At 40.1% G+C, this 13811-nt stretch overlaps 1 protein-coding gene across 1 annotated transcript in view; it reads right to left on the minus strand.

Annotated features, from left to right (window-relative positions):
- The window catches only part of VRK1 (VRK serine/threonine kinase 1), a 39765-nt gene extending 26502 nt beyond the window's left edge, over window positions 1-13263 (minus strand). The window contains exons 1-3 of the mRNA XM_054973009.1: window positions 13158-13263; window positions 4384-4545; window positions 2677-2732 (exon numbers count right to left, since the gene is read on the minus strand). Coding sequence (XP_054828984.1) covers window positions 2677-2732; window positions 4384-4540 — 213 coding nt within the window. The 5' untranslated portion in view covers window positions 4541-4545; window positions 13158-13263. The remainder of the gene's footprint in view (window positions 1-2676; window positions 2733-4383; window positions 4546-13157) is intronic.
- Between the last annotated feature and the right edge of the window lie 548 nt (window positions 13264-13811).

A 13811-nucleotide genomic window follows, 5' to 3' on the forward strand; every position in this document is an offset into this window, starting at 1 on the left:
ACAATTTGCAGCAGTACTAAACAGTACCTTATAATTTTGCCATTTTGATCAAGAGGTTTGTTTCCCTTTTTAAATTTTTTGATATATCAGAGTCTAGAGATAGGTAAATGGAAGAGCAGAGACCAAAACCAACTCCCAAAGCTTCCCATTTGGTCCCAAAATAGCACTAGAACCCATATAGCATCTCCAAACACCTCTGGTATTTTCTGCCAAATAGGCCACAAGGAAAGCTATGTTTAACCCTCAAGAAAGAACTCTGTCACAGTCTTTTGCCATTCATATAGGTAAGAGGACGTTGAAGGAGCCCCTTTGCCTGTATGCTGGCCCATGTAGCAATAAATTAGTGGGCACAGGACTACTGCTTCGATAAGAGACAACAGTCATAGATGCAGAACAGCATTTCACACAAAGAACTTGTGGGATAAAGAAATGGATGGGGGTGTTAACAATGGCAGGACTGAGCACCTTTTAACCACTCTATCATATCTACTTTCACTACACTACATAGTAGTGTACACTACACTACACTACTTCACTACTTTCACAAAATTTATACCCTGCCTTTCTGCAGCCAGTCTAAGCAGCAGCCAACAGGCAAGGATATTCTTTCTTGCTATATATAGGATACCACAAAAACAGAGGAACGATGCACTATGTCATTAAATTAGGATTCAAAAACTGGCAGCCAATCTACTCCCACCACCCCCTGCTGCTCCGATTCCTGCCACCTCCTGCTGCTTTGGGCCAGTCTTGTTGCTGCTGCTCTTCATGAAGTCAGAGCGTGTCTTTGACAGTAGAGAGGACCCTATTGTGCAGTCTGATCTAGTGTGCTCCACCCCTTTCTAGCGGCCTCAAACCCTGTGGAAAGGCAGATGATAAATAGTACAGCTTTGTGAAGTGACACTTGGCCAGAATTAGTTGCTGACTCAAGCATTATAGCTACACACCTGAAGCCATAGGACGTGTATCAAAATTTGCAAGCCCATTTTTCCATCTCAAATTGCTTTCAGCATTAATTAAAAATATGTACTAGCTGCCTTTCCACCAAAAAAGAGCTCAAGGTGGCTTACGATATAAAATATAAACAGAACAGTTTTTACAATATGAAACAAGTAACAATTAAAATAAATAACCAAAAAGTTAAAAACGGAAGTTAGAACACAATAGAAAATACATCTTAAAAACTATCCGAAATAAAAGAGTCTTCAGCTGCCTCCTGAACCAAGAAAGTAAAGGGGCCAGGCACACCTCACTGGGAAGATCGCTCCACAGTCGTGGGACTGCTAGCAATAAGTCCCTCTCTTGTGTGCCCATCAACAAGCTTCTTTGGTTAATGGGACAGTCAGGAGGGCCTCTCCCTGTGATCTGAATTCTTGGGCGTGAATATATGGTCCTTCAGATAACCCAGATAAGGGAGAAGATAGTCCTTCAGATAACTCAGTCCCAAGCCTTAAATGCCAAAACCAACACCTTGAATTGGGTTCAGGAGCAGACTGGTAGCCACTGTAGTTGTTACATCAGGGCTACATGTTCTCAATAGCTGGCCCTGACCAGCAGTATAGTTGCACCATTCTGCACTAGCTGCAGCTTCTGAACACTTCAAGGGTAGCCCCAAGCAGAGCACATTGGAACCATTCAGCTGAAACATAACTAAGGCATGGATCACTGTGGCTAGATATGACTGAACCAGGAAGGGATGCATATGATACTTCAGCCAAAGCTGGGCAAATGCACTATGAGCTACCACAGCCACCTAGCTTTCTAAGGTGTGAACCTAACTTTTCAAGGGAAATGTAATCCCATCCAAGACAGGGGAGATCTCATGTCACTGGTCAGCCTTTCTCCTAACCCAGATAACATCTGTCTCGTCAGGATTAAGTTCGAGTTGTTGACCCTCACCCAGCCCATTACTGACTCCAAGCACTGGTTCAGAACATCAACAGCATCCTTGGAATTTGTTGGAAAAGATAGAGCTGAGTATCATCTGCACATCGGTGACACCCAGAGCTCCTGATGACCTTTCTCAGAAGCTTCATGTACACATTAAACATGGGGGACTCCATAGGTTAATGGCCATGGAGTAGAACAGGAGTCCCCCAGTACCATGTTCTGAGGCCAGTCACTCAGACAGGACTCAAACCACACAGGGTCAAGAGGTGACTTAGAAGGATACCATGGTCAATGGTATCAAAGGCTACTGAGATATCCAGCAGGACTAACATGGTCACACTTTCCCTGTCTAGTTCTTGGTAAAGGTCATCAACCAAGGAGACCAACATAGGAGACCAACCATGGAGACTGCTTGGCTCTGTCTGGGGGTAGAGGGCACTTAGGGGTGATTTGTGTCCCTGTATAAAAATGTTAATGTCTTAAGCAACAGATAAACTTGCCAGAGGATCTGCAAAAGACACGGTAGTAGACATCACTGTACTGCACTCTGCCCAGCAGAATGAACACACGTCTTTGAAATAACAGTGTGGGGAAGTCTTTTTCAGCACAATAATTATTTTTATAAAATGCTGCCTAAGATTTCCTTACTATGGAATTTCACACACCTACTGCACAGATAAATTTAAAATTCCTTCTAGTGTTTACATGATGTTCTATACAGACAAACAAGATCTAGTTCTAGTAGTAAATTATCTGCATATAATTCAAAATAAAGAGTGCACTTACCACTTTTATAACATAGGGTGCATCACTGCCAACTAATTTTGAAGAATTAATATCAGCTGTTAAAACAAGAAGTTTTTTATCAGTAGGTTGAGAATGTTATCTTAATTACTAACTTTACAAAATAAACAAAATAATCAAATACTTATGCTTGCAGGGATATTTTAAGGATATCTACGATAATGTATATGAAATGATCTATACAGGCTGGTAATTCTGAACATCTGGAAACATATTTAATTCCAGCAATACAGAAAGGCTTATTATTTAATTTTTATACTGAAAACTCATCACAAAACTTACTTGCTTTCCAACTCATTATTCTGTCACTTTCTGCTTAAGAATCATATGGCTGAAATTATTAGCAATGTTTACATAATTTTATATAGTGATAAAAGGTAACACTCATTGGTGGCTACAGCATGGTAGAACTACATGTATTTAATAAATGTATATTCCACACTCTGCCCAAATTGCTCTCAAGACAATTTCCAGTTAAAAACAATTCCAACTGGCAACAATTGAATTAGTTTAAACAACCAAAGTAGCACAGACCAGATCAATAATAAAGCCAAGAGATTAGAAATATTAGAGACTGGCAAAACCAAAAATTTAAAACCATTAAAACCTGCAGCACTCTATACCAATGAACAAATAAAATCAACAAGACAAGACGGAGTAATACGTTTAGAAAAACAGACAGAAGACCTTAGAAAATGGTATGTTGTCACTTATGGAGAGGGAGGTTCTACAATTTAGTGCCGCAATACAAAAGGCTTCGTTCAGCTTCCTCTTTTCTGAAGGCAGTAAGGCCTGAGAAGCAGATTTTTAACTACATGTCAGCTTTACAGAAGAGAAGGGGATCATTCAATTCAAACCTCCAATTAGAGCCGCTTCTTACTCTACCTGTGATAGTCATCAAGTGTATCTAGTAACACAATCATTTTTCAACATATAAAAAGAGATAAAGAGTAAAACTCATAATACCAGTGTTGAAGATGTCTTGAATCATGACAACTCTACCAGAATGAAAGTTCCAGGCATTAATTTAGTAATCTATAGTTGAGATGTGGTTTGATTTTATAAGCAGTGTTCAAGGTGGCATAGCAAAGGAACGGTCAAACAGGACCAAAGAACATAAGAGCTCTGCTGAATCGGACCAAGGGTCCATCAGTCCAGCATTTGTTTCTCGCAGTGGCCAGATGCCCACAAAGGTCCATAGCTGCTGCCCTACTCTCCAGTAACTGGCATAAGCAATACACTTTCTCAAAATATTGGTCCATAGCCATGAATTTATCTAAGTTCCTTTTAAAGCCATGTGTACAAGAGCATTACCATATTGAACATTCCATTTTGCTATCACAGAACTTGCCTAACGTAGAATTCACGTTACATTTACGATTTCCTGATCTATCAACTCCAGCATTCGGTTTCGAATATAAGCCTACTGGGTGCCTCGTAGAAGCGCACAAGCAGGACATGCAGGATAAGCATCAGATACTTTACTTGGCTAAACAGATTTGTATGCGTGTGTATTTCCAGAGCCCTCAAATGAGTGTTTGTTGGAATAGCGGTCAAAATTAAGCTGCATTTTTTCACCAAATTTCAGCCAGGATAAATTTCACTGTTCTCATGCCTTAATACCATTAGGTGTTTTTCAAATTAATGAATACAAGGTTTTCCAATGAATCATTTTTTAAGCGTTCTCACCAAGATACAGGCAGCCAAAACCTCCTTTGCCTATAACTGGTCCAAGCTTCCAATCTTTCTTTGACATGTCTGTAAAAACTTCTCCTGGAGAAAATTCTTCTGCAAGTTTCCGCTTTGCAGGACCTCTTTTCCCAGCTGTCTTCTTTACATTCGGCATTTTCACTGAACATATTAAAACAAAAATGTTTTTTTTAAATACTGTCATGTTATTCTGTGTGTGTGTGAGAGAGAGAGAGAGAGTTACTTACTAAGCCAGTTGCTGCTTCCCATTCCTCAACACATTCCCCCACAAAAACTCAACTTCTACAATCAGCAGCATGCAAATTCCATTTCTAGAACTTTAATGTTTTGAGTGCAGAGCTATGCTTCTTGAACAAGTTTCTATCCTCTAATCGAATCATGAAGCACCAATATGACTTTTCACGTGAACTGCAATAAAACCTTTTCTATTTATAAAGAACATATATATTCAACAATCAAAATGTTGGATGCCTATTACTCCTATTCAGATTGTCAGAACCTTATCCTGAGCTGTACATCAGCTGACAAGATGTATATGACTATTATCCCATGATACTGTTAAATCGAGACACAAATTGCTGGCAGAATAATTAGTTACCCTTACAATGGTTCTGACAGAGCTGGTTCTCCATGGTCCAAGAAACATGTTAATCTCCTTAGCTTTTCCTACACAGAAAAAGAATCCTCTGCAATCCTCTGAGTCTCATTTTTGGATCATGGCAAATCACTGCTCTTAAGCAGCAACATGCTTTTTCAAAGCCTAATCAAATTGTTCATAAACACTCTGGACACTAAAAGAACTTACTCTATTCCACCTTTTGTGTGTTCAGAGCTTAGTGATACCTGATTACATAAGCAAGGGCAGCTTCTGAAGGAAAACATTTCCTCTAAAATGAGATTTCTTATGATGAACCTAATTATCCAAGGAAAAGAAATTGGAGGGGGGGGGGCTCCACAGCAAAACTGTAGTAACTACACTTCTGAGCAAAGGGAACAAATGAAAAGGAGGATGGCTCAGAGAGATGTCTTGGTAGGGATGAGACCTGAATGCTTTGCTATTGTGTACTGTCTGCTGATGCAGATATGCACCTACTAGCAAGTTTCCGCTGCTAAACATGCCATAGAAATTAGTTATGTTTTGTTTCAGAAAGATTTCATCTTGGTGCTCAGCTTTATGCTGGCTTAAAAAAATTTCTGACACCATTTCCTATTATAATAAGAATGTCGTAACTGTCCTTCACTATTATATTTTGCCCAGTGAATGTCCTAGCTGTCAATTATATTGTATTGTCACTTGCACTATAGTAATCCACCTTGGATCTCAGTGGGAAAGGCGGACTAAAAATAAATAAATAAACCTCACATGCTGTTTTGTATTTAGACACACAAAAGCATAAATTTACTGTGGTAGGCTTACCTTGATGATGAGCCCATTTTAATGGAGGTTACATTACTTTAATGTGTTTCATGAGCTTTGGCATGAACAGTATCCCTATCCAACATCCCCCCCCCCATTATAGATTCAAATGCTTGCTTCATATACAAATGCTTGCTTCATATACAAATGGAGTATCCCTCTTAACTACAAAAACAACAGAACACTAGACAGAGCCCTTTCAATGAAACCTGCCTTACTACACAGCCACTGTTCCCTGGCTTACAACGTCCACATCCATCTGTTTAGAATGGCACTGTGCCTACTTGCAAGGTGGCCAAACTATTACCAGGGCACTGGTGCCAAGCAATGAATCTGAATGGGTTTGAATCAGACAACTTTCCTCTACGAGGAAACCTTTCACAACCATACTTTAAACCTTTATACCTTCCTTTGCAAATCTGGAAGGGGGACTATGTGCATCTGTCTCCAGCAGTACTGAAGACAGGAATGCTTAACTCCATAAGCATTTCTCTTCTCCATTTCCCCTTATCTATCTCCAGCTACAGCCATACGACAAACTGACTGTAACTGTAAAAAAACAAACATAAGGCCTCATGACTGGAAATAGAGGCATGAACTACACATTTTTTCTTACCAATACTACTCTGTTAAAGTAAAAGAATGAAGTAATTTGCAGAAACTATAACTTTGCCTGATAAATCCAAAATATGTGGTCTGATAAACACAATGTACTTATTAAGCTATATATGCCTGTTTGTCGTTTTATTATTAAACTTAATTAGTACGTGGCTAGTACAAATTAATTTTAAGAGTGACAGAAGCCAATTTTTTCATGTAGTACCACCGTACTATCCCTAATATCGTGTGATTATAGCTTGGATATGGGAGTATATAGGAACTGGTAAGTTTTGCTGCAAGGAAAAGCCTATTCACACATTGAAACAATTCAACAGCACCACTGCTATAGGAAAGCTAATGCTATTGTTATCACTTTTTTAATATTATACTTTTTTTGTAAAATCTAAAGCAGAGAACAGTAACATATAAAAGCAATATGCAAGTTAATTAGCAAAACTATGAAAAAACAATGGATAAAAGTCAATGATTAAAAAAATCTTGTAAATTTCTATTTTAAAAAAATAACCTGATTAAATCTGAATCCAGTATGTTAAATATAATCTCCACAAACTGAACCAATAGGTCTACTAACAAGCCATTTAAGTTAAAGACTGTTTTACTATGAATATAAAAAGCCACGGGGAAAATATCTTTTTGAAGTCAAGCATTTGGCACAATAGGCAAACATATTGTATTATTATTATTATTATTATTATTATTATTATTATTATTATTATTATTATTATTATTATTATTATTATTATTATTATGGACATACTATCACAGGCACTGGGATCCAGCCCCTGGCTCTAGGAGCTACCAGGAGCACCCGAGCTCTGCAATTTACTCTTTATGAACAAACAAGGACCTTTCTCTTTCATCTTATCAAAAGAAACTGCTCTGCCCACTAACTACCAGCCTTTGCCTTTGGAAAGTCCTAGGCCTTTAGTTATTTCTAAACAGATATAGATATACAGCCTGCAATAAGTTTGGATTGTTAGCCACTTTTTATAATACAGGGGTGTGGGCAAGGGGGGGGTGCAATTTTTTAAAACGCAGCAGAGTTATGCAATCTAGGAGTAGCAGCAGAACGGATACCAGTTTAGAGAGACAGGAAAGAATACGCCGCCTGGACAGTGTGCATGCTCCTTTTAGTTGCAAATTAACACGTTTTAGTTGTTAGATTAACCTACTAGTATGTATCATTATTTAGGAAATATAAAAAGTATCAAAAGAAAATGTGATTTAAATCAATGATTAAAATTGGCTTTTTTCCATTGGTGATTTAAACCACAGCTTTAAAAAAAATCCATTCTACTCTAAAAATCAGTCTAACAGTAAATTAAACATTAAAAAGCTAGCTTTGCTTGAGTTTTGTTTCTTCTTTTAAAGATCTAAACAATAGGCTAGAGAAGTGCTCTTCTTGGAAAGTGCTGGTAGACAAAGTGCCCCTAGCAGCCACACAATCTTGGGGAGCAGCCAACACCACTACACAAGCAGCAGCAAGTGGGACTGAGATGCATAGTTAGACTCTTCCCACACCAGTCACTGCTGGCCCTTCCTGCTTGTCAGGTTGGCGCAGAAATGCTGATATAAGAACTATCTTGCCAGACCCACCCTTTCAGCCTGGAAACCCCACCATGACCAACAGCTTAGCCACAGCTCACAGTTGGCTCTTGGCTGAATTTTTTTTTTAAAAAGCCCTGTTAAAGAGCTAAAGGGAGGGATGCCAGAACTGAGTGTCACCATTTTGAAGAGGGTGCTAAGCTCTGCCCCCAGAATGGCTGCTGGCAGAGCGTTCACATAAAGGTTCTCTGCCTACAGCCAGCACACTATTTCCCCTTTGGAACAAAGAAGGTTTTTCTTTGCTCTGACTTAAATGGGAAAGCCCCACAAGCCATGCTCAGAAAGAACACAACATTATGGTGAAGCTTCCAAATAAGCAGGGGCAGGTCATGTGCTACCTGGAGAAAAAAAAATCCCTGTGTGAAATCAGCTCATATTACACCCTCAACAAAAATGACCACACATCTGCACTATGTACTAAAAAATTAAGTAACTAAAAGGAGGTTCAGTATGAAAGCCAGAGAACCACAGTTCTATCAAATCACTGCCATATTTAAAAGCAGCCGTTTTCTAATACACATTGCTTCCATTCCGTACAGACTTCCAATGAGTATGCATCTATTTTTTTTTAAAAAAGTTTCTGCAGGGAAAGAAAACAGAATGACTCAACTGTTGAAGTCCTTCCTCATTTGGTGGTGCTCTAATCTACCACAAATATGGCTGTTTCCTTTTAGTGAACAAGCAACGGCGTTCGTTTTGAAATGAATATTCTAGCTTCCGTTCATAGCTGAAATTTCTCAAGGCAACTCACAGAACAGGGAATGCACCATTTCACCCCTCCAATTTTTTAAACAAAACTTAAGGCTTGACTTTTTGATAAGCAAACACTGCTTTCTATTTATATAAACATGAAAAACACAAAAAGTGATGTAAATATGTCAATAAGGTACAGGGTTAACAGGTAGTTTCCGGAGCACTTAAGTCCTTCTGAGATCTTTAGGGATTTTTTGTAAATTATCAAGAGGGTTAGTGAGAGTAACGCAAAAATGGCTGTTCTTTTCATACCTCACAAATAATGTGATAACAGGCAAGCTAATTTCAATAGGTTCCTTACTATTACATGGGTACTCCTTACTAAGATCAACATCAAGTCTTTATTCCTCTATGGAGATTGAAGTACGAAAGCAAAGTCCAAGCATATTTTTGAACACGAAGACTGAATTGCTTTTGAGTCTGTCTTCTGCTATTGATATGACCATATTTTTGCTCTTAAGGCAAAACCAAAAAACAGCAGATAAGCCCGAAGAAGATCCCAAATTAATTATTTAGCATTTCCAGCTAAAAAGCATCTCAAGCAGAAAAAGCTGAAAAAGACCTCCATCTATGAATTTGAAGAACCACTACTCATCAGAGAAGACAGTAGCAGGAGTACAGGATTCGACGCTGTGTAAATCAGCTTCATATGAATGCACGTTCTAGCCAATTTAATCGTCTCATTTGTAGCACAATGTAGGCTAAGCGAAAACCACCTTAACCATGAAAACCTCAGGGTTTTCTTAAAACTCTTCACAGCACCGTATCTAGACCTGCCTAGCATCATCTAAATGGGATGCTCATTCTTGATTTTAAGATCAACTCAAAACCATTTAAGAAATGTAGTTCTACTTTTCAAGCTGGATACTGGAAGAAAACTGGGTCAACCAGGAAGAGAAGTTTCTGTGCCTGCATCTTACCACAATATAAAAACATCCCCTACCCCTTTCTTAATAGCAACAAGTCCAGTAGCACCTTTAAGACTAACCAACTAAAAGAGAGCTTATGCTACAAAGCTAATGCTACAATAAAGTTGGTTAGTCTTAAAGGTGCTACTGGACTTGTTGCTATTTTGCTACTGCAGACTAACACAGCTAAAGACAGTGATATCCTTTTAATATATTTTACATCTGCTTATCAGAATATAAGTCTTTCATTTGTGTGGGCTGTCAGAAGGCCGAAATCACATTACTTCTGGCACTTGCCTTTGCCGTTAGGTGTGTCAAGCGTATGTAACCATAAGAAATGCAGCTGCCACAAAAGCTTGAGTGAGTCTGATGGCTACTAACCTAACCTGGGAGAAGTGACAGCAGATTCCCTCTCTCCTTTCTAAGACACTGCCAGGAAGAGGATGGGGATACATTTCAAACCCAAAAGTTAATGCTCATCTGATGCCCCCCTTTTCAGTCTTATAACACAACTAAAAACCTAACACGAAGCAACCACAGCTCAAGGAAGTGTGCTACGAATATTAAGGACACAACACAATGTGTAGTCAGTCTATATCACCTATGGTGCATTATTTGGATTATATAAACAACAGGACCCTCACTCTCAATAGACATACATAATTAATAGAAAAGAGTCCCGGAAAAGTCCGATATCAGGGAGAAATTGGAGCCGACTACATGAGCAGCCCAGAGCACTACAACGAATCTACGTACACCAGCAGAGAGCACAGCGGGGCAGTTTCCGCCATTCTTTTCTACTCTGAAGTTGCTCCTCTCCCTGATATCAGACTTTTCCAGGACTCTTTCTATTAATTATGTATGTCTATTGAGAGTGAGGGTCCTGTTGTTTATATAACCTTATATGGTTATAATCCAAATAATGCACCATAGGTGATATAAATTGACTACACGTTGTGTAGTCCTTAATATTCGTAGCACACTTCCTTGAACTGTGGTTGCTTCGTGTTAGGTTTTTGGATTTGAGGAAGTGGTTCCCGTTTTTTCTGCTGTTATAACACAACTAGGCAAATAAGTACAAATTACAAAATACTCACATACCTGAATTCTACTTGTCTGAGGAGATCAGAAAGTCTCCCTACCCAGGTATAATTTAACTAGGTGCTACATGATTGCTTTGCTTCAATTTTGATTCCACAGAAAACTTGTAAAGTGGATTAGGCAGGAAGGCTGTGGGTTAGGCAGGAAGGTGGCTTGTTGGCCACCAAGAGCCATGCCTAGGGTTCCAAAGACTAAACTAACTTTGCAGGGATTACATATAGCAGTTGTTAGTACAATTCACTGCTACAAGACATGCTGATGGCCACAAGTTTAGATGGTTTTAAAAAATGAATAGATACACTCACAGAGAATAAGTCGACTATCAACTATTAGATATGGTAGATACCACCATACTCAAAAGTATACCAGCTGTCAGGAAGAAACAAGAAGGCTATTGCCTTCATTCCCCGACTGAAAGGAACCTCAAACTGCTCACTGCTAGAAATAATCTGGATGCTGGACTAGATGAATCGTTTGTTCAAGCCAAGTTCTTCTTACATTCCCTTGTTATTCATCTTATGCTAGTCCTGGCTTACAAGACCCCACATGAAAATGCTCTGTGGGTTTTCCTATGAAAATGAACTCTGCTGCAGCACCAAGGTTCAAGCCCAGGGAAGACTAGACCAGGGACTTTCTACATACAAAAGATTTACATTTGATGGGGCCGCCTGCTGAGCATTTTTGCCAACTTTAGACCAAAAAAAGAAAAAGCATCATAGATGTCTGAGGAGTAAGAATTCACAAATATACTCTTCCTTCCCTCCTGCTTCCTCCCCACTACCAAAAAGGAGCCTTGTGACCCTTTTTCAAAATCTAACATGTTTTAGCTTAAGCTTTCATGAGCAAAAAGTCACTTCATTACCTCAGGATACAAGAGGTATGCTACTGGATCAGACCAATGATTGATCTAGTCCAGCATCCTGCCTCACACACTAGCCAGCCCGTCGCCCTCGAGTACTAACAAACAAGACATAGAAGCCAAATCTTCCCCTTACAGGTATGCTGAGATTTACTGCTTCTAGAAATGGAGGTTTCTCTTACAGTCATTATTATATCTAATAACCACCAATGGAGCTATCCTCCATTAATCTGTCAAAACCTATTCATGTTAAAACCATCCATGGTGGTGATCACTACATCCTCCAGGAGTGAATTCCACAATTTAATTCGTCACTGAGTGAAATACTTTTTTGTGCACTCTGAACCTTTTGCCTATTGACTTCACCAGGTGACCCCTGAGTACTACCATCATAGGAAAGGAGGGGGAGCACACTCTACCCACTTGATGTATGATTTTATAAACCTCTTATCATATAACCCTCCTTTTTTATTTAGTATGTTTTACTGACTCTTCCTCAGGGCAGCAATGCACACTTCTCTCTCCTCCTCCATTCAACCCACAAAACAAGCCAATGAAGATAGTTTTTGGTGGGTAGCCAGTGTGCTGTAGAACAACAGGATGTAAGTCCAGTGGCGCCTTGGCATCAAGTGCAACCAAGAAGATAAGGCTCAGCGATCTCCACTCGAGAATGCTGACTCACAAAAATTTATACCCGGAAACTCTTCTTGGTCTCTAAGGTGCCACTGGACTCAAATCCTGCTGAAGAACCCAGGATGAAGGAGAGTGAATGGCTAGAGGTCAACATGGCAAGTTTCACAGTAGGTGAGCATCTGGTAGCCCAGCACTCTAACCACTACACAACACTGTCTCTCATCTCATTCCCAAGTCCTTTTATACATAAAATAAAAGCCACAGACTCAGCAGCCTTTCGTCACACAATTTCATAAAATTATCTTCCATTTTCCTTTCAAATGGATCTATTTTATCACCTAATTGATCAAAAAGTTTTTGCATCAAATCTGTGGGGGTGCCACACTCCCTTACTTACCTTGCCCCCCCTTTTCTGCCCCAGCTTGCAAAAACACTTAAGAAAAAACAAGATTAGAGTCAAGTGGCACTTTAAAAAACAACTAAATTTCCAAGATACGAGCTTTCGAGAGTGAGTTCCCTTCAAGACCCAAATCTACTACAGACCAACGCAGCACCTGAAACTATCTTTAAAATACAAAAAAACCTTAAGCCTTTAAAAGGGGCCAGGAAATTCCCTTTCGACACCATCCCCTCCCCCCGGCTGAAGAGGGCCCCCCCTCCCAGTCTCAGGTCGGTTTCAAAGAGACCCCCCAGGTTAACACGCCTGTCCCACTCCCAGGGCTCAGCGAAGAAGGGGAGAGAGCCAAGCGAGAGACTGTTAAGGCAGACTCTAAGCCCGCCTCGTCTCTTCCCAGTTCAGCAGCTGTCGCCCTTGGTCTTTCTGCGACAGGCGCCAGAGGCCGCGGCCTGTCATCACCTCAGGAGAACTCCCGCTTCTCTCGACGCCGCTCCTCAGCCCAGACGAGGCGCCTCTCGGCCGACTTTCTTCTCTCGCACCTCGCGCAGTCAAGCGCGCGCGCGCCGAGCCGAAGGTCTTCCGACGCCGCCTCTCATTGGTTAATCAGAATCCTCGCCGCATCCAATTTGTCGAGACTGAGAGGAGGACGCTTCGCGCTCCTTCGCGGCTACCGTTGCGTTCGCTTCCCGCTCTGCTCTCCATGGCCTTGTGGGAGTTGTAGTTTTGATGACTACAATCGCTCTGCTGAGTTCTGTTGAGTTTGCAGAGGGTTGGTAGATTGCTGATACAAATGGGGGGTGGGGGCACATTAATCGTTGCTACCCTTGCCTGAAAGAGAAGTTTGTTTTCTGCAAAAGACTTTACTATTATGTACTGTTGCTGTAAATATGATCCTACGGGGTAGTTCTGTATTGGTTAATATAGTCTTATAATTGCTTCGTTTCAGCATTTGTTCAACTCTGGATTGACTTTCTGCTGTTTTAAATCTTGCAAATTTTCATTTATATACCCTAATTCATTGTTTATTGAAATTCTCTTGAAATTGACTGTACTTACGGAAAAGGGTAAAAGCCAAAACAGGCCAGAACGGGTCGGAACGGGCTTTAAACAAAC

This window comes from Eublepharis macularius, chromosome 2, assembly GCF_028583425.1.
Source record: "Eublepharis macularius isolate TG4126 chromosome 2, MPM_Emac_v1.0, whole genome shotgun sequence".
Taxonomy (NCBI): domain Eukaryota; kingdom Metazoa; phylum Chordata; class Lepidosauria; order Squamata; family Eublepharidae; genus Eublepharis; species Eublepharis macularius.